The 24,783-nt window shown below is 43.1% G+C and overlaps 1 protein-coding gene across 3 annotated transcripts in view; it reads left to right on the plus strand.

Moving 5' to 3' along the window:
- Nucleotides 1-24,783, plus strand: part of CDKAL1 (CDK5 regulatory subunit associated protein 1 like 1) — a 654,086-nt gene that overhangs the window by 485,711 nt on the left and 143,592 nt on the right. Inside the window, exons 13-14 of one of the 3 annotated variants that reach the window (XM_030552528.1) lie at nucleotides 5,980-6,042; nucleotides 14,984-15,374. The exons of 1 other annotated variant lie outside the window; for it this stretch is intronic. In XM_030552528.1, coding sequence (XP_030408388.1) covers nucleotides 5,980-6,042; nucleotides 14,984-15,154 — 234 coding nt within the window. In that variant the 3' untranslated portion in view covers nucleotides 15,155-15,374. Of the gene's footprint in view, nucleotides 1-5,979; nucleotides 6,043-14,983; nucleotides 15,375-24,783 lie in introns of those variants that run through there. One more of the 3 variants, XM_030552526.1, reaches the window with a different exon arrangement.

A 24,783-nucleotide genomic window follows, 5' to 3' on the forward strand; every position in this document is an offset into this window, starting at 1 on the left:
TGTTTCATTATAGCAAGGCAGGAATAACACCGTTGGTGGTAGCAATGCTGATAGTAATGATTTATTACACTGGTGTCAAAATTGGTTGTAGAAAGTTAGTTGTATGATCACTTCTGCCCTTTCAGACCTTGCAGGGAACAGTCATAGGATCATGGTAAAAGTAAGTTACAAGCTTATCAAAAACTTCTGCAATCTGACTGGGACGGAACAATTTTCTAACCTCTTTTCTACTAGGATGACATACAGAATAATTCAAGGTCAAAAAGAGTGGTTCATTGGTTTTGATCAAATTTCTTGTTCTGTTCTTCACAACAACAGATTATCTGCAGGTCATCGTAACTTGGTTGTTTTGGTGATTTGGTGCATATTTGTGGTATTATATAAGTGCAGAATTTGAAGGAATAAACATTCAAATCTGCATACAAATGATTAAATATATGCCTTGGCTAGGGTTGCCAACTTTGTAATCGCAAACAAACCAAACACCCTAGGCCCGCCCCTTCCTCAAAGCCCCAGCACATCCCCTTCCCTGATACCCCAACCACTGCTCACTACATTCCCCCTCCCTCGGTGGCTCACTCTCCCCTACCCTCCCTCAATTTCACTGGGCTGGAGCAGAAGACTGGGGTGCGGGAGGGGGGGAGGGCTCTAACTGGGGGTGTGGGCTCTGGGGTGGGGCTGGAGATGAGAGGTTTAGAGTGTAGGGAGGGGCTCCAGGCTTGGGGGTGAGGCTGAGGAATTTGGAGTGTGGGAGGGGGCTGTGGATTGAGATAAGGGTTTGGGATGTGGGAGGGGTGAGGACTATGGGCTGGGGGTATAGGCCGGGGCGTGGGGCCGAGGCATTCAGAGTGCAGGAGGGGGCCGCGGGTTGAAGCAGGGGGTTGGAGTGCAGGAGGGAGTGCGGACTCTGGGGTGGGCCCAGGGATGAGGGGTTTGGGTTGCAGGCGGGGGGCCCAGGCTAGGGGTGGGGTTGGGTTGGGTTGGGCTGAGGGATTATGAGTGCGAGAGGGGGCTGCGGGTTGAGGTGAGGGGCTGGGGTGTAGGAGGAGTATGGGCTCTGGGCTGGGGGTGTGGTCTCTAGGGTGGGGCCAAGGATTAAGGGTTCAGGGTGTGGGAGGGGGCTCTGGGCTGGGGCAGGCGTTACTGTGCAGGGGGGTGAGGGCTCTGGCATGGGGTTGGGGATGAGGGGTTTGGGGTGCAGGAGGGGGCTCTGGGTTTGGGGAGAGCTTACAGTATATACATCAGGAGTGCAGCAACGTTTTAATCCATTTCACAGCAGGTGCTTACGTGTTTTTCCCAGCTAAAGAGGGTAATGGAAAATACTTCAGTTGCAGTTACCAGATAACATGAAATTTATAGTTGGTAGTAAAAGATACAAGTGAAGAATTATTCCTCCTCCATCTAGATTTAAAATGGCCCTCATCACAATTGTATCTGAATATCTCTGTATCTGTACTTTGAAACGGGATATTGAGTTTATCTCATCACTTCCATCAAACTTGGTACTTTGAGTACTGTAGTCTAAGGACTATAGGATTAAAAATTAAATTTGTCCAGGTTTCATCAGAATTTCACAGCATACCAAAACCACTGCTTCCCCAGTGGAGAGTACCACCTTTCATCATGTTTGATTGTGTCTTGGTAGTCTCATGCACCTCCAAAATGCTGACCGTTTTGTACAGCACTGAGGCAGACAGCCCCACAGGGTGAGCTGTTGCTTCCATACTGAAGGAGACATATTTCCTCTGTTTCCCCAGAGGGCCATATATCCTATTCCACCACTGTGTTTGTCTTTCTGATAAAAGACAGAATTAGGTTTGTATGCAAGTACATATTTTTATTTGATGAAAAAGGATTTTGAGAACTTACAGAAGGAAAAAAGACTGCTCAAAATGTGGATTTGTATGAGACAGGGCTCTCTGAGCTAAGAGGTGAAAACTATAATTGATGTCTAGATGTTTTAATAACATAGCAGCCAATGACAGAAGATATATAAGGAGAGTACGGATTTCTTCATGTTAATGTTGTAAATGTGCTCCTTGATCTCAAACAACTACAATTCTACCTTAAACTCACATGTTGAAGAGAGCTGTAAACTATATTATTTCACAGCATTTGGGCAATGATATTGTTTAATCCTCATAAGATCAGGTCATAGGAGATGTATTATTATTCCCTACTGTGCTGATTCATCTGCCACAGCTGTTACACTGCTGGGGTAACCTGAATAAATGTGCATTAGTGGGATTAAACCAAAAATATGATTTCATCTAGAGCATCAATGATGCCTTGAAGGAAGGGGGGGAGAGGATATTAGTTAAATATGTTCTAATTGCATTTTGAATTATAAAAGGCCCATATTAAAATGAAGTTTCATATCTAATTTCTATAATAAATGGATACTTTCAGAAGCTGCAGAAATATCTCTGAAAGCTGCCTGTTGTGTTTTTCATTTGGTTTTGGGGGAAGCTAAAAACAACCAGAATTTTAGTTTGAATAATATAGTCTGCTTTAGCTCTGCCTAACATCAGAAATATAAAAAAAAAAATGGGAAAATATTCACACAGCCATTGAGTATCTCTGAGAATATGTAGTCACTTGAGTGCGTGTATGGGAAATATTTAAAAGCTGCAATATTTAATTACCGGTAAGTCTATAATTTTAAAATATATGCTATCAGGAATTTGTGATAGTCTGAAAATGTTTCTGCTTGAGTGTATGAGGGCCACTGAGCACTGATGAAATGTGATTTTGACCATTAAGTATTTTGTGTATATTCTTTTCAGCTCTGGTTCTTACACAGTCTTCATCACCAAAGTATCTGAGCACTTTCCAGAAGTGCCTTGAGCAATGTAAATAGCATCTGCCATGTGTGATTTGTTCTCTCTCTCTTTCCTTTTCCGCAAGGAGAAATTGATAGAGCTGCCTATTAGTATGGTTGCCCAACACTTCCCATTATAAGACCTTGTGTTTGGTGGCCTATAACTTTGCCAATCTTTAACTGTTTGGGCCAAAAATGTACGTTGTTCGTTTCTCACTCATGCAGATATTTTGGGGGAGGCATGGAGGGGAGAATTTCGACTAAAACAGTTCAGCTGTTTTCCAGAACGAGGCTAGGGAAAAAATATGTTGTTTTGCCCATATTACAAAACTCTGGCAACCTTCAGGGGGTTTCCAGCATCTTCCATTGGCCAGGAGCAGTGGCCAGTGAGAGCTGCGATCGGCAGAACCTGTGGATGGGGCAGGTAAACAAACCGGCCTGGCCCACCAGGGGCTTTCCTACATAAGCAACATCCCAAGTTTGAGAAACACTGCTCTAATGAAAGAGTGCTAGATGGCATGAATGTTTTGTCTAACTGAGGGACACATGGCAGTTTGCCAGGAATCAAAGGGCTACAACTGGCATTTCTGTCATATAATGTTATTGGTTTTCTTAAAGCAATTACAATAATATAATAAAAAGCACATCATGAGCATTAGAAAAGATGGGGTAAGAAGAGAGTAGGGAAGGGCTGTCACGAATACGGGCAAATAAGAATTATAACTTCTCTGGATATTTCTATGAAATCTGATAGAAGTTTCCGAGTTTGACTAATCTTTTGTTTGTGTGTTTACTTTTTTGCATACTTATGTGTTAAGATTTTATTAAGGAACTTAATAAATGATAATGTAGCTACATTTTTCCAATTTCTCATGATATTTCTCTGAATAACTGACAGGGAAGACATTTGGAATGCGTGGTAATCCACACTGGTGGACCTGATGAGTTTAAATACCTGAGAGAGCCAATGTTTTTATTAATTTGGAAAGAAAACATTGGTATACCTGATGCTAAAGATTTCATGCTAAGGAGATCTTTTTTTGGCAAAGACATACTGTATTTCTCTACAGCTGGAAGAAGAAACTACAACTAGAAAAAATTCTCTTAGAGCTCACTAATCTTAGTGATAGAGAAACTGATTAGCTCATTAGCAGTCTCAGAGGAACAACTCTTCTTATTAGCATAAAGAACGAGGAATACTTGTGGCACCTTAGAAACTAACAAATTTATGTGGGCATAAGCTTTCGTGGGCAAAAAACCACTTCATCAGATGGATGGAATGAAAAATACAGTAGGCGCGCACACACACACACTGAAAAGATGGGGCTTGCCATATCAACTCTAATGAGACAAATCAATTAAGGTGGGCTATTATCAACAGGAGAAAAAAAACTTTTGTAATGATAATCAGAATGGCCCATTTCAAACAGTTGACAAAAAAGTGTGAGTAACAAGTAGAGAAAAAAATTAGCATGGGGAAATAGTTTTTAGTCTGTGTAATGGTGTCTAGTTTGCAAATTAATTCCAAATTTATTTTATATATATATATTCCTACGTATTTTCCACTCCATGCATCTGATGAAGTGGGGTTTTGCCTACGAAAGCTTATGCCCACATAAATTTGTTAGTCTCTAAGGTACCACAAGTACTCCTCGTTCTTTTTGCTGATACAGACTAACAAGGCTACCACTCTGAAACCTGTCGTCTTATTAGGTATTACTTACGCTAATCAGTATCAGCTATACAAATGCCCCTCTTTTATACTGAAAACCTTCATTTACCATGCTTGTTTAAAGAGGGAGAGCTTATTATTCACTTGACTTTTTAGTGCTGGTAACTAAAACAGAATTACTGACCTCACAGAAAAAGAATTATTCATTTGATAACTTTAGTGACCCTAATTATCCTAGCTGCAGGTACCTTCATAAGTTTATTGGCCTGGCAACTAGAACTACCGCATACAATATGAAGCCATTGTATTTGCACTTTCAAATGAAAATAAAAGTGGTGCCAACAGGGGAAATAATTAGGGATTTTCCTGTTGCATCATCAAAGATAACCTAAATTGCTTACTACATTCCAGTTGCTTAAAATAAACATTGCAGTAATGCAGTCACCTGCTTAGAGTCCAAAGTGCTATAAACACTAATAGATCCATCTAATTAGATGGTGAACTTGTCTGACTTAAATGCAGTCTACAGGTCAAAATACAACCTAAGAGTTCAAGAACGTAGCATATAGATGCCCCTGGTTTACTTAAGTTTAGAGTACACAATGATCCATCTTTTTCTAAGCAGCGAGCTTGCTGCTTTGGTCAAAATGGAACTTTGCATAATGGGATTTGTAGCCTCTGTGAGGCACATTTTTATATTAAATATAAAGGCAACTGCAATCAGCACCATTTTGTCAAGTTAGGTGCAGCTGAAAGGTTGTGTTTAATTTTCCCTATAGATGGTCAGATTAACTTCCATTAGACTTAGTGGAAAGTCTTTCACTGATTTCAGTCGAAGTTGGATTCAGCCCATAGCGACTGTTTTCTTTCCATCTCTCTGTGGGCCATATCTTCAGTTACTGAAGATTTTGTTAGGGGCATTAAATATCGTAGCATCTGTTAATTGTCCACAATCAAGGTTACAGCAGTGTTAACATCAAAGGAATAATAAAAATAATAAATGAGGCTACTTTAAACTGCCATTAAACCTATTCTACTGTAAAACTAGACTATGAATAAATGCTTGAATTATAAGCAAATCTTTCCAGATTTGGGGCCTAATTTTCAATACTGTATGTTCCAAAACATTGTAGATGATTTCTTGTAAATAACTTAAAATGCATCTCAGATATTCACGGATTCCAATGATATTACAGATGTATATACATGTGCCTTATTTTTATTAAGGTAACACCTTTAAAATTATTCTTGAAGAATAAGTTAGCTCTTTCTTGTGATATTAAATACCCTTACCATGCATAATCTATACTCCACACCTGCAATTCCACTAACAAGTCTGCAGATCATGCATGTCTGTGCTTGTATAAAGCATTTTAAAATCTGCCATTCCTGTCTTTTGCCCTGTAATTTGTCTGATACATTTATTTATTTATTTATTTATTTATTTATTATTATTATTATTATTATTATTATTATTATTCTGCAGAAAAAGCAAAGAACAAAGGATCTATCCCAGCTGTTTCATTCATACAATCCTTATGATCATAAGGTAAGAAAAAAATACACTAGCAGTATTTTTTGTTTAGAACAATTTCAAACATTTAAGATAACTATCTTGTCTGATTAGCATAAAGGTGAAAGGGAACGATGAAGATCTTGAAGTGTCTCTAAGGTATCTTAACTTTCTTTTAATTGTAATATGTTAAATGTATAGTGATACATTTGTTCATGCCTAAGCCTGAAACTATGTTTCTGGATTTAGTATTTGTGAAACATACAGCTCTCACTAACCTTCCAGAAATATAATTTATGGATTTACAATGAATCTTATAAAAATCAACACTTGTTGTATTTGATACATTTTTTTTAAGCTTGTTCCTCTTGAGTCCATTGGTTAGCTTGTTATGCCCGTTAAGCCTTGAAATATGTAATACTAATGGATTACCTGTTGATTCTGGAGGTATGATTAGGGGAGGTTACTTTGTTAATAGAAAACCTGCTGTACATTCTGAGGAAGAAAAAACACCCAATCATTTGAGTGTTTGTTCCTTTAAGCAAGCACAGTTAATTTGTAACTATTTGTCAGCAATATGTGATCGACTTTTGTGGTGTTGCTCTTTTGTGAAGCACTAAGTATTTGTGCAATTTTGAAAATATTGGAATTTTTAAGAAGTAATAGTGAGACGTCCATCTTGTCATTCATGCTAGTAAGTTATGACCCTGTGTGGAGCAAATAAATGTGTATTGGAAATAGAGAACTCTTTCTTGAATAACTTCATGCAGTTTGTTACTATGATATTTCCATACCAACCAATTATCTCGAGAATTGACAAATTTTCAAAAGCATTAACAATTATATATAATTATTAAAATTATTTTCAAGTTACATCCTTCACTTTGAAATGTCTTTTCTGTAGAGAGACTTCTATCATTTGTATAGTCCGTATAGTGCAGATGTTAAGGGCTGGTGGAAATTGACAAATGTTATGAGTAAAAGAAATTAGTGACAGGATTCCTGATGGGAATATTGCATTTTGAAGCTGGAGCAGTTTAAGGTAAATGTAATAATAGATCAATTAAGATCTAATAAAGAGAAGCAACTGAAGAACCAAAAACTTTGATACTCTTCTTCTTGTCTAAATTCTCCTGTGTGAAACACTTTTTTTAATTCATCGCACAAGGAAATTCCATTATTCTTTTATTAGCACTCTTAATGGAGCCTGGCCATTTGTAACTCCTGCCGCCTTCCTGTTCATATCCTTTGTGGCATTATATCAAAGTATCCTCAAATGGTTTGGCTTCAGTTGTGAAGACTTATACACTCCTTTACAAATTAGTCTTGAAGCGATGTGGAACTGAATATAAATGCTTAGATATATTTCCTTTTGATCTTTGTTTTAGGACCTTTAATAAATTATTAAAAGTAATAAAATCACTTGATGAGTGATTTTTAAAGCTAACAAGGTTTACTCTTTTGGCACTTTCATTCTTGCTCCATGTATGCATGTGCCTGAAAGAGTAAAAGGAACAAGAGAAGAAATGATAGTGTAAGGGGAGACTCCTCCCTCCCCATTTTTAAAAAATTCTGCCTATGAAGGTTTTCCTCAGTGCAATTCTCTCCCCATTGGCAATAGGCCTAGAGAACCAGCTGCAAGTGTTCTGGCTCCATGCACTTAGTTTCCAATTTAACCCTTCATTCTAATATTCACAACTAATAAAATTCCTAGTTCTTCTTCGAGTGCTTGCTCATATCCATTCCAAGTAGGTATGTGCGCGCCATGTGCACGTCCGTCGGAAGATTTTTCCCCTTGCAACACTCGGTGGGTCGGCTGGGCAACCCCTGGCGTGGCGCCACTATGGAACCAAATATATACCCCTGCTGACCCCTCTGCTCCTCAATTCCTTCTTACCACCCATATCGGTCGTTGGAACAGTGGAGCGCAGCTTAGCTGATCTCCACCTCCCTAGCTTTTCGCTTGTTTTAATACTTATTATGTATATAGTTTAATTTCTGTAGTTCTAGTTAATAGATTTTTGTAAACATAGTTAGTGTATATAGTTCAGAGGGTCGGGGATTAGCCCTTTCCCTCTCCTGGTGCCCAGGCCCATGCCTGGCTCACCGGGTTTCAAACCATGTTCCGCCAGCCAATGCCCACAGTTCCCGTGACTCGTGCCTCAAGTGCTTGGGGGAATCCCACCTTGCAGACAAGTGCCAGATCTGCAAATTGTTCAAGCCGCGGACGAAAAAGGAGCGGGACTTTCGCCTTAAGCAGCTCCTAATGGAGGCAGTCCTCACGCCTCCACCTTCAGCACCAGCTGCCAGACGGCCTGCGCCGGGGAGAAGTGCCTCATTGGCACCGGAGAGCGCCGGCACCGCGAAGACAGCTCGGCACCACCTGTTACCGGCCCAGAAACCGGCCTGGCACCGCTCCCTCTCCCCGCGTGCCAAGAAGCTTAAAGCTCCTGTGGCCTCGCTATCTGCACCGCAATCTGAGCAGCAGTCTAAGTTGAGCCGCCTGGCACTACTAACTGCCGCGGCACCAACAATCTCCGCACCGTTGTTTCCGGCCGTGCAAGAGCCGTCGAGTCCGATGCGCGACGGCTCCCCAGCACATGCCTCAGTAGAGCTTCTCGTTGCCACTACGCCAGAGACATTTGCTACGGCGAGGGAACTTATTGCCTTGACGGAGCCTGCCCTGCCTCAACCCCCAGCACCGCCTGTACGGGTTATTCAATCGAGAGGCAAGCCTGCCATGGTAAGACCACCTTCCATCGGCACATCAGGCAGACAGCACTCAAGATCGAGGTCCCGTCAGCGCTCTCGATCTCGTCATCGCTCCAGATCCAGGCGCCGCTCACAGTCCCAGTACCGATCTCCTCCCCGGTACCGGTCGCACTCGCGGCACCACTCGAGGTCCCGCTCACCAGACCGATACTCCAGGCACTGGTCCAGCTCCCGGCACCGTTTGCGCCGCAGCTGTTCCCATCATAGAGCGTCAAGATCCTGGTCAACCTCCCGGCACTGCGCCAGTCGCAGGTCCCGATCACGCTCTCGGTACCAGTATGGATCCCGGTACTGCTCCCCGGTGTGGCACGAAATACAGTACTCTAGAGACAGGTCTTGTCTTCAAACAGCCTCCGCTCCGCCATGGCCATCGAGGCACGCGTCTGAGTCATCGCACGCTGATAGTGGTGCCTATCCTGATTCAGAGGCACACAGCCTGGTCCTCCATGAGGCTCAGGGTCCAGACCAAGATCCTCATCAGTGGTCCTTTTGGACGCCTTGGGCATATCACCAGGCCCAAGGCGAGCCCACGGTACCATCACGTTCCGCCCCGTCGGAACATCGCGCGCCGGAGGCCACTGTTAGGCACCCCCCTCCAGCAGGCACAGATCACTCTCCTCAGGCACCAGACCCTCAGGCCCTCCCGGACCCTGACGTACCTCCGGACCAAGAGTCACTCCAGGAACCACTGGTACTGGGTCTGTCGTCGTCCTCTTCACCCAACGAGGCAGTGGCCGGTACATCCTCCTCGGGCCCGCCCCCTGTCAGCCTCCGAGCTCACCAGGACCTTTTGAGGCGAGTCGCCTTAAATATCAGTCTCCAGGTGGAGGAGGTCCCTGAGGTTGAAGACCCAGTCATAGACATACTGTCAGCGGATGCCCCAACCCGCATAGCTTTGCCGTTTATACGCCCTATTCAGGTCAAAGCAGACACAATCTGGCAATCCCCGGCGTCTATCCCTCCTACGGCCAGAGGGGTGGAAAGAAAGTACATGGTACCCTCCAAAGGGTACAAATACCTATATACCCATCCTCCTCCATGCTCCCTGATGGTTCAATCCGTCAGTGAGCGAGAGCACCATGGCCAGCAAGCTCCCACCCCAAAATCACAGGAGGCTTGGCGAATGGACCTGTGGGATGTAAAGTCTACTCTGCAGGGGGCCTCCAACTCAGGGTGGCGAACCAACAGGCCCTGCTCAGTAGATATAATTATAACACCTGGGAGTCAGTGGGTAAGTTCACTGAGCTGGTCCCACCAGACTCCCATCAGGAATTCCAAGCCCTTCTCGAGGAAGGAAAGAAAGTGGCGTGGACGTCCCTGCAGGCCTCCCTCGACGCTGCGGATTCAGCTGCCAGAACTGTGGCCTCAGGAATTACTATGAGGAGGATCTCATGGCTGCAAGTGTCAGGTCTGCCTCCTGAACTGCAACACACCATCCAGGACCTACCGTTGGAAGGCCAGGGCCTTTTCTCCCAGAAAACGGACCCTAGGCTACAGAGTCTTAAGGAAAATCGGGTGATCATGCGTTCCCTTGGGATGCACACCCCACAGACCCAACGCAGGTCCTTCTGTAGCCAACCCCAGCGCACTTACCCCCCGCTCAGACCGCAACAAGACTTTGGCAGAAGGCACGGTCGCGGGAACCGCAGGCGACAATCTGGGTTGCAAGGCGGGCACAATACCGGTCCCGCCAAACCAGCGACGGGCCCAAAAGCGAACTTTTGAAGATGCGCCCGAGAGCAGAGCACCAGTCCTTTCCCAGGATCTGCTTCAGTTTTCCAACCGCCTTTCCTCCTTTCTCCCTGCGTGGTCCCAGTTAACCTCGAATCGTTGGGTCCTATGCATGGTGGAATTTGGATACCACCTCCAATTTATTTCGCCCCCTCCCTCTCACGACCCCCTCCCTGTCCCTCTTCAGGGACCCCTCTCACGACCAATTCCTCTGGCAAGAGATTCGCACGTTCCTCTCAATCGGAGCTATAGGGGAGGTACCGGAGGAATTAAGGGGCAGGGGATTTTACTCCCGATATTTCCTAATCCCCAAAGCAAAAGGAGGTCTTCGACCCATCCTGGACCTGCGAGGACTCAACATGTTTTTAAAGAAGTTGAAGTTCCACATGGTTTCCCTGGGGACCATTATCCCTTCCTTGGATCCCGGAGACTGGTACGCTGCTCTCGACATGAAGGATGCATATTTCCATATCGCTATTTACCCCCTGCACAGACGTTACCTGCGGTTTACGGTGCACCGCCAACATTTCCAGTTTGCGGTCCTTCCGTTTGGCCTCTCTGCGGCCCCTCACGTCTTTACAAAGTGCATGGCGGTAGTGGCCGCCTTCCTCCGTCGTCGGTGAATACATGTGTTTCCTTGCCTAGACAACTGGCTTATTCGAGGGACCTCTGAGGCCCAGGTCACTCGGCACGTAGCCATCATCACGGACCTATCTGAGAGACTGGGCCTGATGATCAATTGAGAGAAGTCTACTCTTGTGCCCACTCAAAGAATAGAATTCATTGGGGCCATTTTAGACTCCAAACTCGCAAGAGCCTGCCTGCCACCGCCCCGTTTTCAGGCACTAATCTCTGTTATAAAAAGCCTCCAAACCTTTCCGACGACCTCGGCTCGCACCTGTCTGAGCCTCCTCGGTCACATGGCCTCATGCACCTTTGTAACCAAGCACGCAAAACTACGCATGCGTTCCCTTCAAACCTGGCTCGCCTTGGTGTACTGTCCAGTGAGAGATACCATAAACATGGTGGTCACCATTCCTCAGAGCATCTTAGACTCTCTCAACTGGTGGCTAACACTCTCCCTGGTTTGTGCAGGACTGCCATTCCATCCGAGGCAGCCTTCAGTGTCTCTAACGACGGACGCATCGTCTCTCGGCTGGGGGACTCATCTAGACCATCATCACACGCAAGGCCTCTGGTCATTTCAAGAGCTAGTGTTGCACATAAACGTCCGGGAGTTGAGAGCAATCCGCCTGGCGTGCCAGACGTTCCTACAACATCTGCAAGGTTGTTGTGTTTCAGTGCTTACCGACAACACAAAGGCCATGCACTACATCAACAAGCAGGGCGGGACTCGATCCTCCCCCCTTTGTCAGGAGGGGATCCAATTGTGGGAATTTTGCATAGCCCACTCGATAGACCTTGTAGCATCATTCCTCCTGGGAATCCGGAACACCCTGGCAGACCATCTCAGCAGAACCTTTCGGTCTCACGAGTGGTCGCTTCGCCCGGACGTTCTGCATTCCATCTTCCAAAAGTGGAGATTTCCTCACATAGACCTCTTCGCTTCTCACAACAACAGGAAGTGCCAGAAGTTCTGCTCCTTCCAAGGTCTAGCCCCGGGCTCGATATCGGATGCCTTCCTAATCTCCTGGAAGGACCAGCTGCTGTACATCTTTCCACCCTTCCCACTGGTGCACAGGGTTCTCCTAAAGCTCCGCAGGGACAGGCTCGCCTGATCCTGATCGCCCATGCATGGCCCTGACAGCACTGTTACACCATGTTGCTGGACCACTCGATAGCCAACCCGATCCCTCTGCCCCCTATCAGGATCTCATAACACAGGACCACGGCAGGCTTCACCACCCGGACCTGCAATCCCTCCATCTCACAGCGTGGCTCCTGCATGGCTAATCCAGTCGGAGTTATGTTGCTCTGTCCCAGGGCAAGAAGTACTCCTGGGTAGCAGAAAACCTTCCACCCGATCTAAGTACTTGGCCAAGTGGAAGCGTTTTTCTTGCTGGTGTCAAACACAAAATACAACGCCCACAGAGGTTCCCATTCCCACCATATTGAACTACCTCTGGTATCTTAAACAGCAAGGTCTCGCTATCTCATCATTGCGAGTGCACTTGGCGGCTATTTCTACTTTCCATCCTGGAGAAGGTGCTTACTCCGTCTTCTCTCACCCTATGGTCTCAAGGTTCCTCAAAGGTTTGGAGAGTCTATACCCCCTAGTACGACGCCTCGCCCCTTCCTGGGACCTCAACTTGGTCCTGACAAGACTTACGACTCCTCCATTCGAGCCACTGGCGACCTGCTCACTCCTCTATTTGTCATTGAAAACAGCCTTCCTTGTGGCCATCACATCGGCTAGGAGAGTCTCTGAGCTTTGGGCTCTGATGGTGGACCCACCAGACACGGTGTTCCACAAAGACAAGGTGCAGTTACGTCCACATCCGGCATTCCTTCCTAAAGTAGTCTCGGCCTTCCATCTCAACCAGGACATATTCCTCCCGGTCTTCTTTCCCAAACCACGTACATCTCGTAGAGAACAGCAGTTGCATTCCCTCAACGTCCATAGGGCACTCGCCTTCTACATTGACCAGACGAAACCCTTCCGCAAAATGCCCCCAACTTTTTGTGGCAGTGGCAGATCGGATGAAAGGCCTACCCGTCTCTTCTCAGAGAATTTCGTTATGCGTAACAGTTTGCATCCATACTTGTTATGATCTAGCTCATGTCTCTCCGGGGCATATTACCGCCCATTCCACCAGGGCTCAGGCCTCTTCGGCCGCCTTCCTAACTCGAGTACCCATCCAGGAGATATGTCGAGCAGCTACATGGTCTTCAGTACATACCTTCACTTCTCATTATGCCCTAGTGCAACAATCCAGAGAGGACGCAGCCTTCGGCTCTGCAGTTCTACACGCTGCAGTATCTCACTCCGACCCCACTGCCTAGGTAAGGCTTGGGATTCACCTACTTGGAATGGATATGAGCAAGCACTCGAAGAAGAAAAGACAGTTACTCACCTTTGTAACTGTTGTTCTTTGAGATGTGTTGCTCATATCCATTCCAAAACCCACCCTCCTTCCCTACTATCGGAGTAGCCAGCAAGAAGGAACTGAGGAGCAGACGGGTCGGCCGGGGTATATATTCGGTGCCATAGCCGCGCCACACCAGGGGGCGCCCACCCTACCCACCGAGTGTTGCTAGGGAAAAAATCTTCCGACGGATGTGCACGCGGCACGCACACACCTACTTGGAATGGATATGAGCAACACATCTCGAAGAACAACAGTTACAAAGGTGAGTAACCGTCTTTTTTTAGTTTTAATCACATGAATCCAAATTGTATGGATAGTTCAGATAAATCAGTCATAGTTCAAAGCCAGAAGGGATCATCTAGTCTGACTCTTGTGTATCACAGGCCACTAACACCATCCAGAACCCGCACAATACGCCCAACAACCACCTGCAATGTGATTCAAAACTCTACTTTGTAAATGAAGATTTCAATTTTACAAACACTAATTGCTGCACTTAAACTAGGGTTGCATGAAATGTGAATTATGATAAGTATATTTTTAAACATTACCCTATTTAAATTATATTATGTGACTCCCCAAATACTTTGCTTATTAAAAAACCACTGTGAATGATCCTGTTATTGATATGTGTTTGACCTCTTCCAGAATTTACAATTTTACATAGCTTTTCTAGAAACAGATTTCACCACATTCTCTTTTTTAAGTGTTTTTTAAGTGTTTTTATAGTGCTCTGTGGAGGAATACAGAGGTCCATTTCTGGGCAATTTATTCCTGTTTCTGAAATACTTGCCTTTGTGCCTGTTTATATAGGGCATGGGTCTTAAAGGTTTAAAATCCAGCATTCTTGGTGGCTGAATACTGACTGTTATGTCATCTTTTTGTTTTAGGTGCATTATCGTGTTACAGCACTACTATTTCTGCAGTAAGATGTATAGAAATAGAGAGAGAGAGATTCTCCTGAGACCCTCACAAACATGAGATGTGCTTCTAAGAAGGCTGTCACAGAACTTTAAATAAATTAAACTTAAAAATTAGGGATTTTTCTTAGTTCTTCAGCGACGCCATTCTCACTTAAAATATTTTATAGAATTTAAAAGCATGTGTTGACACAGAAGAATGGCATTGAAGCCTTTACAGTCTGCATTTTAGTGATTCAGTGTTGTACTAAGAAAAATCTTTGACTCTCCCATCTGTAGAAAATGCTTAGCTTTTCTAATATTTTTCTCCCAAATCATACTTGTCCTTTAAAACCAGTAACCTTGTTGTAAAAAGAAGGTAAAGCAGTTGTGATAATAGTTGATGAGTCAAAACTACTTACATTTGGCGAGCTTTATATGTTCTTTAGAGCCCAATACACACAGTGTGTCCAGATTCAGCACTACAGAACCTGGCATAGTTGGTGTCCTTTTTTGTTGTTGCAGGGTAAGGCGAAGTTTCGTATGGTCACACTAGCAGTGATTATCCCCTCATTAGAAAAAGGTATGTGGTTTCAGGCTCTTAATATGCAGGATGCCTACTTTCACATAGACATTCATTCAGCCCACAGACATTTCCTGAGGTTTACAGTTGGCTTGCAACATTTCCAATACTGAGTTCTTCCTTTTGGAGTTGCCACTCCTCCCAGTTTTCACCAAAGTTTTCTCCATTGTGGCAGCCCACATCAGACATTATAGTGTCCTCATGTTCCCATATCTTGACGACTGGCTCCTGGCAGTAGAATCCAGACTTAAGGCCCAAGTTTCAAGCTCCATGTTGCTCAGCCCCCTTTCTTCCTTTGGAGTCAGTATCAGTGCCAAAAAATCAACTTTAAATCCCACACAATGCCTAGACGTTATAGGGGCAACCATCAACTCCATCATGGCATGAGCCTACCTACAACAAGACAAGTTCCAAAGTCTGCAAGAACTCATAACTCGTGTAGTCAACAATCCTTTGGTCATGGCCAGGACTTGTCTATCCCTCTGGGGCCACATGGCCTTGTGCACATACATCACCACCTTTGTTCAATTTCACCTTGGCTGCTTCCAGATGTGACTCCAGACAGTTTACTCGCCTAATCATCACACCATGGACCTCAAACTAACAGTTCCCCCCCAAGGTAATCTCATCCCTCCAATGGTGGAGGGACCCAGGTAAGATCTGCATAGGGATTCTCTTCCTACTCCCTGCCCCGAACAAGACTATTATCACCAACGCCTCACGCCTAGGATGGGGAGTGCACGTGACCCACTACATGCCAGAGGGAACATGGACTCCTTGGAGCTCTGGGCAGTAAGGAAGGCATGCCAAGCCTTTCTCCCACTCATATGTTTCCATCATATTCTCAGCCTGTCAGAAAATACAATGACTGTGTGCTACATCAACAAATGTGTCAAGACTATGCTCGGAAGCAGTCACCTTTTGGAACTGGTGCATCCCCTACCAGATCATCTTATTTGCCGCTTGTCTTCCAAAGACAAAGAATGTTATTGCAGACTCAGTCAGCAGATAGTTCATGATAGACCACAAGTGGGAACTCCATGATACCATTCTACAGGACACCTTCAGCAAATGGGGAACTCTGACCAGAGATGTCTTTGCCTCCCCATTCAACGGAAAATGCAGCACCTGGGACAACACTCACAGGGCAATGCTCTTATTGTCCCCTGATCAGAACAGGTCAGTTACGCCTTTCTTTCTCTCCCGCTCCTACCATGGGTGCTTCACAAGATCAGATGAGACAAAGCGACAATCATCCTGATCACCCCCTACTAGCCCAGACAGTTTTGGTTTCGAAACCTAATCCCTATTCCTAGTCTCCTCGATCTCCTCACACAACACAAAAGCAACGTCATCCCTCCCAATCCACAGGTGCTTCATCTCAGAGCCTTGTATTTGGATGGGCATCTTCTCTAGAATGGGCATGTTCATCAGACATGCAGAACATCCTCTCCAGCAGCAGAATGGACTCCAATAGGCACTATTTCCAAGCCAAGTGGAAATGCTTGGGCAAAACGCAATGGACTTTCCCTAGAAGCAGCGGTGATTCCCCTCCTTCTGGATTACCTCCTGTCCTTAAAGGCATCGGGTCTTGCCCTCAGCTCTCTCAAGATCCACCTAGTGGCAATTAGTGCCTTTCACCCCTTGGTGGAAGGACACTCCATCTTTACCTAATCATTGGCTGCTAGGTTTTGGAAGAGCCTCATCAGAGCCTTCCCAGCTATGCAACCCATTGCTCCCCAACAGGATCTCAGCCTGGTTCTATCTGTACTAATGAAACCATCCTTCACACCGCTGGCATCACGTTCTATGGCCCTCCTTTCCATGAAGCTTACTTTTCTTGTTTCTGTCACATTGGTGAGAAGGGTTGGTGAGCTCAGGGCCAGGACATCAGACCCTCCTTTCATGACTTTCTGTAAAAATAAAGTATTCATGAGCCTACATCCCAAATTTTTGCCAAAGGTCATCTCCCAGTTTCACGTTAATCAATCTGTTCACTTACCTGCTTTCTTCCCGAATCCACACACCTCAGAAGAGGAAAGACGACTCCATTCTCTCTATGACCATCAGGCCTTGGCCTTCTGCCTGTGGAGGACAAAACTGATCAGGAGATTCCCCCAGACTGTTGGTTGCAATAGCCGAACTGGTTGAAGGACAGGCAGTCTCCACACCACATATCTCTAAGTGGATTTCTTGGTACATTACCCTCTGCTATTAATTATCTGGGCTCCCACCACCTATAGGCCATAGGGGTGCTGGTACATTCAATGAGAGCCCAGCCTTCGACCATGGCCTCACTCCATGATGTACCACTTTGGGATATTTGTAGAGTGGCCATGTGAAGTTAAGTACTCACTTTTGCTACGCATTGCACTTTAATGCATGACTCGGCAATGGATGCCTCCTTGGGCATGGCTGTCCACTGCTAATCTCTCCCATCTGCATCCTTGCACTCTTCTCCAGCGTAAGTACTGCTTGTTAGTCACCCTCAGTGGAATATAATAGGGACCATCACTCAAAGATGATGATGATGATGATGATGAGGGAACCGCTTACCTGTAACTGAAGGATTTGCCTGCTGTTTTTGATTTCAGATGGTAAGAAAATGAACCTGGATACAGCTGATAGTTAAGTGAAGAAAAAGTAGCAGCTTTTCAGACCTTAAGATTTTCTTTTCCATCAAATAGTGTTCAAGTGTGCCATTAGCACAAGACCATTCAAGTGTTCCTCCTTCAGTCTTCTTTCAAGTCTCACAACATACCACAAGTGCACAAACAGCCTTATGTAACCTGCTCCAAAGAGCAGTGCTGAGCATGAAAAACAAATAAATAAATAAAATGAACCAATCCAGTGCCCTATCTCTGAGGTTACAATATTTCCACAAATATTTGGCCATATTTGACATATGATCAATTAAATTAAATCTGAAATCTCTTTTCAGGCATCAGTACAAGGCTCTGTGCAAGCCAGTCGACAATAACCCAACAGTCTCATTTTCCAGAAGAACACTTCAAAGCACCTGCACTCCTGCATTAGGAAACTTGAACTACGGCTTGTAATGTAGGCCTGACAAATTGCAGTAGCCTTCTGATATAGTACAGTGCTTGTTCTTGGAATTAATGGAAGCCAGGGAAAGTGATTTTTGTTATTTTCCGAAGTCATAAATCCAAATCATTATCTGAGAAATCTGAAGCAAGAGAAAGTCTCTTAAAAGAAACTGCCTTTTAAAAATTCTGTCTCAGAAATGCAATCTGCACATCCACATGGAAGTCGTGCTGTATATGCATATTCACAGACAAACAATTAACACTACAAAAACCAATTCTTTTGTCAGAAAAAAATATTAAATATGACAGGATTATTGCCTACTGTTTTATAGCAATTCTGAAAGGGGGCTTTTCTAACATTTAAAAAAAGTCAGTATCTGATTTGGGGTACTCAGAGTATGACTATCATTTCTTTTACAAGATAGCTCCTAGCATTCACATGTAAAACAGAGGACTTTTTAAGGCCAGTAAGCTGTGAAACTCCTAACAGAGAATTTGAAAGTAGTGTCCTTTGGTCCATGCATCCTGGTTTCATCCACGGTGATAAAGAGTGAGCAGACTGACCTCCACTTCCCTCTCCACTGCAAATCCAACAAATCTGCAGCAGAGAGGAAGGAGGGAAAGAAGTGTAGAATACCAATAGGGACTACACATCTCCAAGAAACTTGGGTTTTTAGAAAGAGCTGTTCCGTTTCTAGGAGCATTCAGAGTTTGGAGGCAGTAAAAAAAAAAGTAACAAAATATTACAATGGAGAGACTTGCTTGTTTATTGAAAGGGTTGCTTAGAAAGAGGAGGACATGTGCTGCCCTTAATTCAGTAATTGAAATCCACTTACAGATATATTTTGCATCCTAACTTAATGGGAAAAAATATTGGTTTGCTGTTATAAGATCAGTGATTGCTTTTGTTTTGCAGCACTGATGAATACAAATATATAAAAATATGCAGTATATTGCTGTTTAATGTTATGGTTTAAGACTTTGCTGTAACAATTGTTAATACTTAATCACAAAACATGAAAAGAAAAAAGACTCCACTACCTCCTGATAACCAAGTTGTTTGGGATTAGTGCCTCAGTTTTCAGAGTGAAAAGTGCTTGCATTTTGTTCAAGTATGACAGATGTTTATTATAGAAACAGTGAAACCTTATTAAACACTGTTATGTCATCAAACCACGGCCGGCTCTAGCCATTTCGCCGCCCCAAGCATGGCGGCACACCGCGGGAGGCACTCTGCCACTCGCCGGTCCCACGGCTCCGGTGGACCTCCCGCTGGCGTGTCTGCAGATGCTCTACTGGAGCCACGGGACCAGCAGACCCTCTGCAGAGACTCCTGCGGGAGGTCCACCGGAGCTGCCTGCCACCCTCCCGGCAACCGGCAGAGCGCCCCCCGCAACATGCCGCCCCAAGCACGCGCTTGGCGCGCTGGGGCCTGGAGCCGGCCCTGCACCAGACATGCATTAAAAACAGGCAAGACGGTAAGCAAAGGTAATAAAATGACTGAGAAATATTGACTTTGAAGGTGTTTAGTGAGCTGCCACAGTTAATAATGTCTTATTTAAATATCTTAATGATTTTGAAGAGAGTATCACTAACATGCTAATGAAATTCATAGATTTTACTAAACTGGGACTTACCCCAAACCAACCCCTACAGAATGAGAAATAATATAGAGAAATCTAAAAACAATAATACAATGGGAAAAATATTAATAAAAGAATTCAACACAGAAAAATATGTAGAAAAATAATCCAGAACACAGTTCTTATGGGCTGGGAAAATCTGAAAAGTAGTAATACTAAAAGAGATCTTCGTGGTGATAGTGGACAGCAAATTATTAGACATGAATTTGCAGTGTGATACTGTAGCAAAATTAGCCTATAAAACTTTTGCTTGCATATTCACAAGCATAATTTTATAGAGCACAGAAGTAATAGTCTTCCTCAACATGGCCTTTTGGTGTAGCTGCTTCCAAAATATTTTCTTCAGATTTGGACAGCTTGTTATCAGAAAGATATTGACAAATGGGACCATCCACCTTCTTACCTTTCAGTTGTTACCATCAGAAACATCTGATCTCATTTGAGTTTTGTAACCATTATTGTTCTGATATGCCTTGGAGTGGCACTACCATGGCTGTTGGTCACAGCACCGCCTACAGGAGGAAAGGAAGCACTATATATGGAATCAACGCAAAACAACTTGTTCTCTCAAGAAAACAGTGTAGATGTAGCTTCTGTGCCACATGTAAGAGACCAGCAGAAAGACATGGGGATAATGGTGGTTGTAATGGCCCTGATCTTGCACCATTCAAGTCAATAGGAACTTTGCCATTGACTTCAGTGAGTGTATGATCAAGTACTAAGGTTTTTTTATACTGGCTTTTTATGTAGAGTACCTACCCTAAAAGCCAGCTGTGTGGATGTGATAGACTAGTGTTTTATCGATCCCACCCATTTCACTGGAGACTGCAAGCTGAATTTGTTCACAAAATCACTACAAATCTCCAAGTGTTCTTGTGGAAGTTTAAATAACATGTCAGGTTCACTGACATTAGCCAGGTTTTGTATTCCTTTATTTCAGAGCATTTTGGATAGTCATTTTACAAATTACATCGAAGCCACATACTCCATTAACTTTCTAGTTGTCCTGTTTACTCCTTGTTTGTAACATTTTATTACTTTTTCTTACGTGTGCTTCATAAAAAGAGGTGTTTTTCCTCTGATGTTGTGTCTCAGTAATAGGAGAGCTCAAAGTTCTTCAGCAAACCAGGCCTTTTTGCATAAATCCTGGATGATATCAAGTAGCAACACAGATGATGTCTTGCAGGGCCCTGTGGTGTTTGCAAAATAAGACAAATTTTTATGCGACGTAGGTTAGCTCAAGCTCCAGAAGCATATTATAAACCCTGTGGAGAACCAGATGTCATAGTTTAAGAAATGATTAAACCTTGTGGGGCTTGTTTAAACCTTTAAAGTCTTTCCATATGAAATAGAAAATCTTTATATTGAGAATTTTCTATAGCTGTTGCTATAGGACTTCATCCAAAAAAAAGAGTCAAACATATTTCAGGTGAAGGTCCTGATCAGATTTTCCCAAGTTACAAAAAATCAAAATTGGGTTTAGTTACATCTTCCACATCTATAGTTTGCATTCTTTCCAGGGAAAGCATTTTTATAATTTTCATTTTTGTCTTAACTTCCGCTATGTGATATATTCCATTATGGTCATGAGAGATGGTAGAAGAAAGTGTTCATTATCATACAATAAAACAACAAAAGCCAAAATGATTATGAAAAACTATTGGTTTAGTCTGTTTCAGTTAGTCTGTGAAAGGAATGCAGATAAACTCTCCTGCTCAGTAAATAAAGTTGTATTAGACTCTTTTCTATGCTTCCGTTAGTTCACTATCTTAATATGAACTCAAATGCTAGACTTTAAAACACAGCAGAGGAAGTAGTGTCTGAATATTCCAACCAGGAAGAGACCTCAAAAAGTCATCTAGTCCATCTCTCTGTGCTGCTGAAGCAGGATTATGCACATCTATATTGTCCCTGACAGTTGTTTATCTAACCTCTTCTTAAAAAGCTCTAGTGATGAGGATTCCAGAACCTCCCGAGGTAACTTGTTCCATTGGTTTTTTATCCTTATAGTTAGAAAGTTTTCCCTAATATCCAATCTAAATCTCCCTTGCTGCAAACTAAGTATTTCTCGTCCTATCCTTGTGAGACATGGGAAACAATTAAACACCATGCTCTTTGTAACAATCTTTAACGTATTTGAAGACTGCTATGTCCTCCCTTGGCCTTCTTTTCTCTAGACTAAACATGTTCGTTACTTTCAACCTTTCTTTATGGGTCATGAATTCTAAACTTATCATTTTTATTGCTCTCCTTTGGACTATTTCCAATTTGTTCACATCTGTCTTAAAGTATGGTGCCCAGAATTGGACACAGTACTCCAGCTGAGGCCTCACCAGTTAACAGACACACTCTGTTAATACATCCTAGAATGACATTTGCCTTTTTCTCAACAGCATCACACTGTTGACTCATTCAATTTGTGATCCACTACAGTTCCTTTTCTACTGTATTGATACCTAGCCAACTATTCCCAGTTTAGTATTTGTGCAGGTGATTTTACCTAACTGTTGTACTTCATATTATCTTTATTCAGTTTCATCTTATTGATTTCAGACCAATTCTCCAATTTATCAGGATCATTGAATTCTAATTCTGTCCTCCAAAGTGCTAGCAACACCTTCCAGTCTGGTATCATCTACACATTTTATAGACATTCTCTCCACTCCATCATCCGAGTCATAAATAAAATAGTTGAGCACATGCTTAAATTCTTTGCAGAACTGGGGCTTCAGATTGTGACTAGGATGAACGGATTTTATTGACGCTTGCTGAGAGATACAAAACTATTATGTGCTTTAATTTAAACATAAACTGATGAAACCCAGTTTTTCAGATGCATATTCCATCCATTATTTTTTAATTTAATTTCAACCACCACTGAAATGCATCCTCTGGAATGGAAGGTAACAAGTGAACAAGAGTACACAGCAGCTATTCAGGAGAGGAATTTAGGAATACTATATCTATTTGAAACCGCAGAGGGATTTCAGATACATAGAGTGTAATTACTCAGCTTGACCAGAGCTAATGCCTCTGAAAAATACTATGGGATCTTTAACAATCATGAGTGGTCAGTGTGTCATTTAAAAGATGAAAACTCCACAGTCCCATAATATACCTCAGCATGACTGAGCCAATGTTGCTTCAGAAGGAAGCAAGTTACCACCCATTGAAACCACTTCCTGCTGCAGCCTTGTTATTCCTGGGAAGCCTGGCCCTGCTTTGTTTTTTAATCTGATAAAATAGATGAAGTGAGTGAGGTAATATCTTTTATTGGACTAACTTCTGGTAGTGAAAGAGACAAGCTTTTGAGCTAACACAGAGCTCTTCTTCAGGTGCAAGCTCAAAAGTTTGTATGTTTCACCAAAAGAAGTTGGTCCAGTAAAAGATATTAGGTAACGTACCTTGTCTCTGTAGTATCCTGGGACCAATGCAGCTATAACAACACTGCAAACAACAAATTTGATAACAGTTCTAAAGTTCCTCAGTTCTGTTTTGAATGAAACATTAGGAATTCCCGATACCAGAGTCTATTATTTATTCAAAGAACAGGTATAATGTGCTACAGAAACTAAATTAGTAATCTGTCTTTCCATCTTGCTTTCATTATTTGTCACCATTTTAATACTGCATATTCAAAGATCTTATTTATGTCTTACCCTAGCCTGATTTTAAACCTGTGTCTTAGAGACCAAAATTATCTGCTCTGCTTGTTAATTTATTGATTTCTATTTTAAATCTTACATCAGTAATAAGGGCAGCAATTTCTGTTTTGCTGTCAGAGGAAGTTGAGGAATAGGATTGTGGGAGGCAACACAGGAAGCCCAGCTCTGGTCAGGGCCAGAGAATGTATTGCTACATGATTTCTCTGATCCTGTTTTTCTCCAGCCCACCCTACGGCTAACTGCCTATAGAGAATAGTCTATAGAGGTTCCTCTCGCCATTAAGCGGGATTAGTGGCTTTAGAACAAGCTTTTCTCTTTCTCCAAGACTTGTCCTACCCAGTTACTTCTGCTGGCCTGGGGAGAAGATTTCACCTATTAGACGAGGATTATAGTCATTTCATGAACTGTCAGGGCGTCAGGGGACTAATGTATTACAATTATTTTCTTTGTTGTTGTTTTCGTAAGGATTTTTGGGCCATTTATAGAAATACTGAATTGCTCCAATGTGTGCTCAGAGAGAGCACCACATTTAGATTAATTGAAGGTGCTTGGTCTTCAGCCTTTTGTCTTGTGTCTCACAACACGCTGCAGGTGTACTATCATGTTGCAGTACACTCTGGGGTATCCTATTGCTTAATTGTGTGCTTGTGGTATTGATCTCCAGACATTCATTTTCAAATCTGGGAATTCCCTTAGGTACCAGCTATGGAGAGTATCACCCTGTAGCTAAAAGTATATACAACCTTAAAGTAAAAGATGAATATCATACTGTTACCAGCAATTTGAAGAGCTTGATTTTTATCATCTGAAAGTGAATTTAGAACAATTTCTGTTAATGTGGGGAACAAGTTTATTTGCTTTCCAATGCAGATCTGAAAAACTTTTGCTCTTGCTTTTTAAATGTAGTGCCTGTTTACATATGTTTATTTGTTGTTTGCATATCTCTTCTCTTGTTTTGGATTGCAGCTAATCCTGCATGATTACTATAGTGTATGCATAAGACATGTGCAATATGTGGTTGTCTGTTTAAAGTGTCTGTGGAGGTGGTGCGCATATGTAGAGCATATATGATGTATTCCAATTGTCAGCCTCGCCTGCACTCTGCTCGCTAATCTATCCTCTCCTGGACTTGTTCTAACATTTCAACTGTCTGAACAGTTTCCATTTTTTAAATATTAATCTGCCAAAAATGTATTCTTCTTCAATCTAAATGTAGATTGTGTCTTCCAAAGTTACACTGTACTGAGGTGCACAATGGGATTTCTGGACTTGTGGCAGGTTTAAATCCAGTATTTTCTGTGACCCATCAGGACTAGAAATGGAAGCACTGTATCATTTTAAAGGGGAGAAAGGAAGGTTACCAGCTTCTCAGTGGCAGACATGCATT

The sequence above is a fragment of the Gopherus evgoodei genome, chromosome 2 (assembly GCF_007399415.2).
Source record: "Gopherus evgoodei ecotype Sinaloan lineage chromosome 2, rGopEvg1_v1.p, whole genome shotgun sequence".
NCBI lineage: Eukaryota > Metazoa > Chordata > Testudines > Testudinidae > Gopherus > Gopherus evgoodei.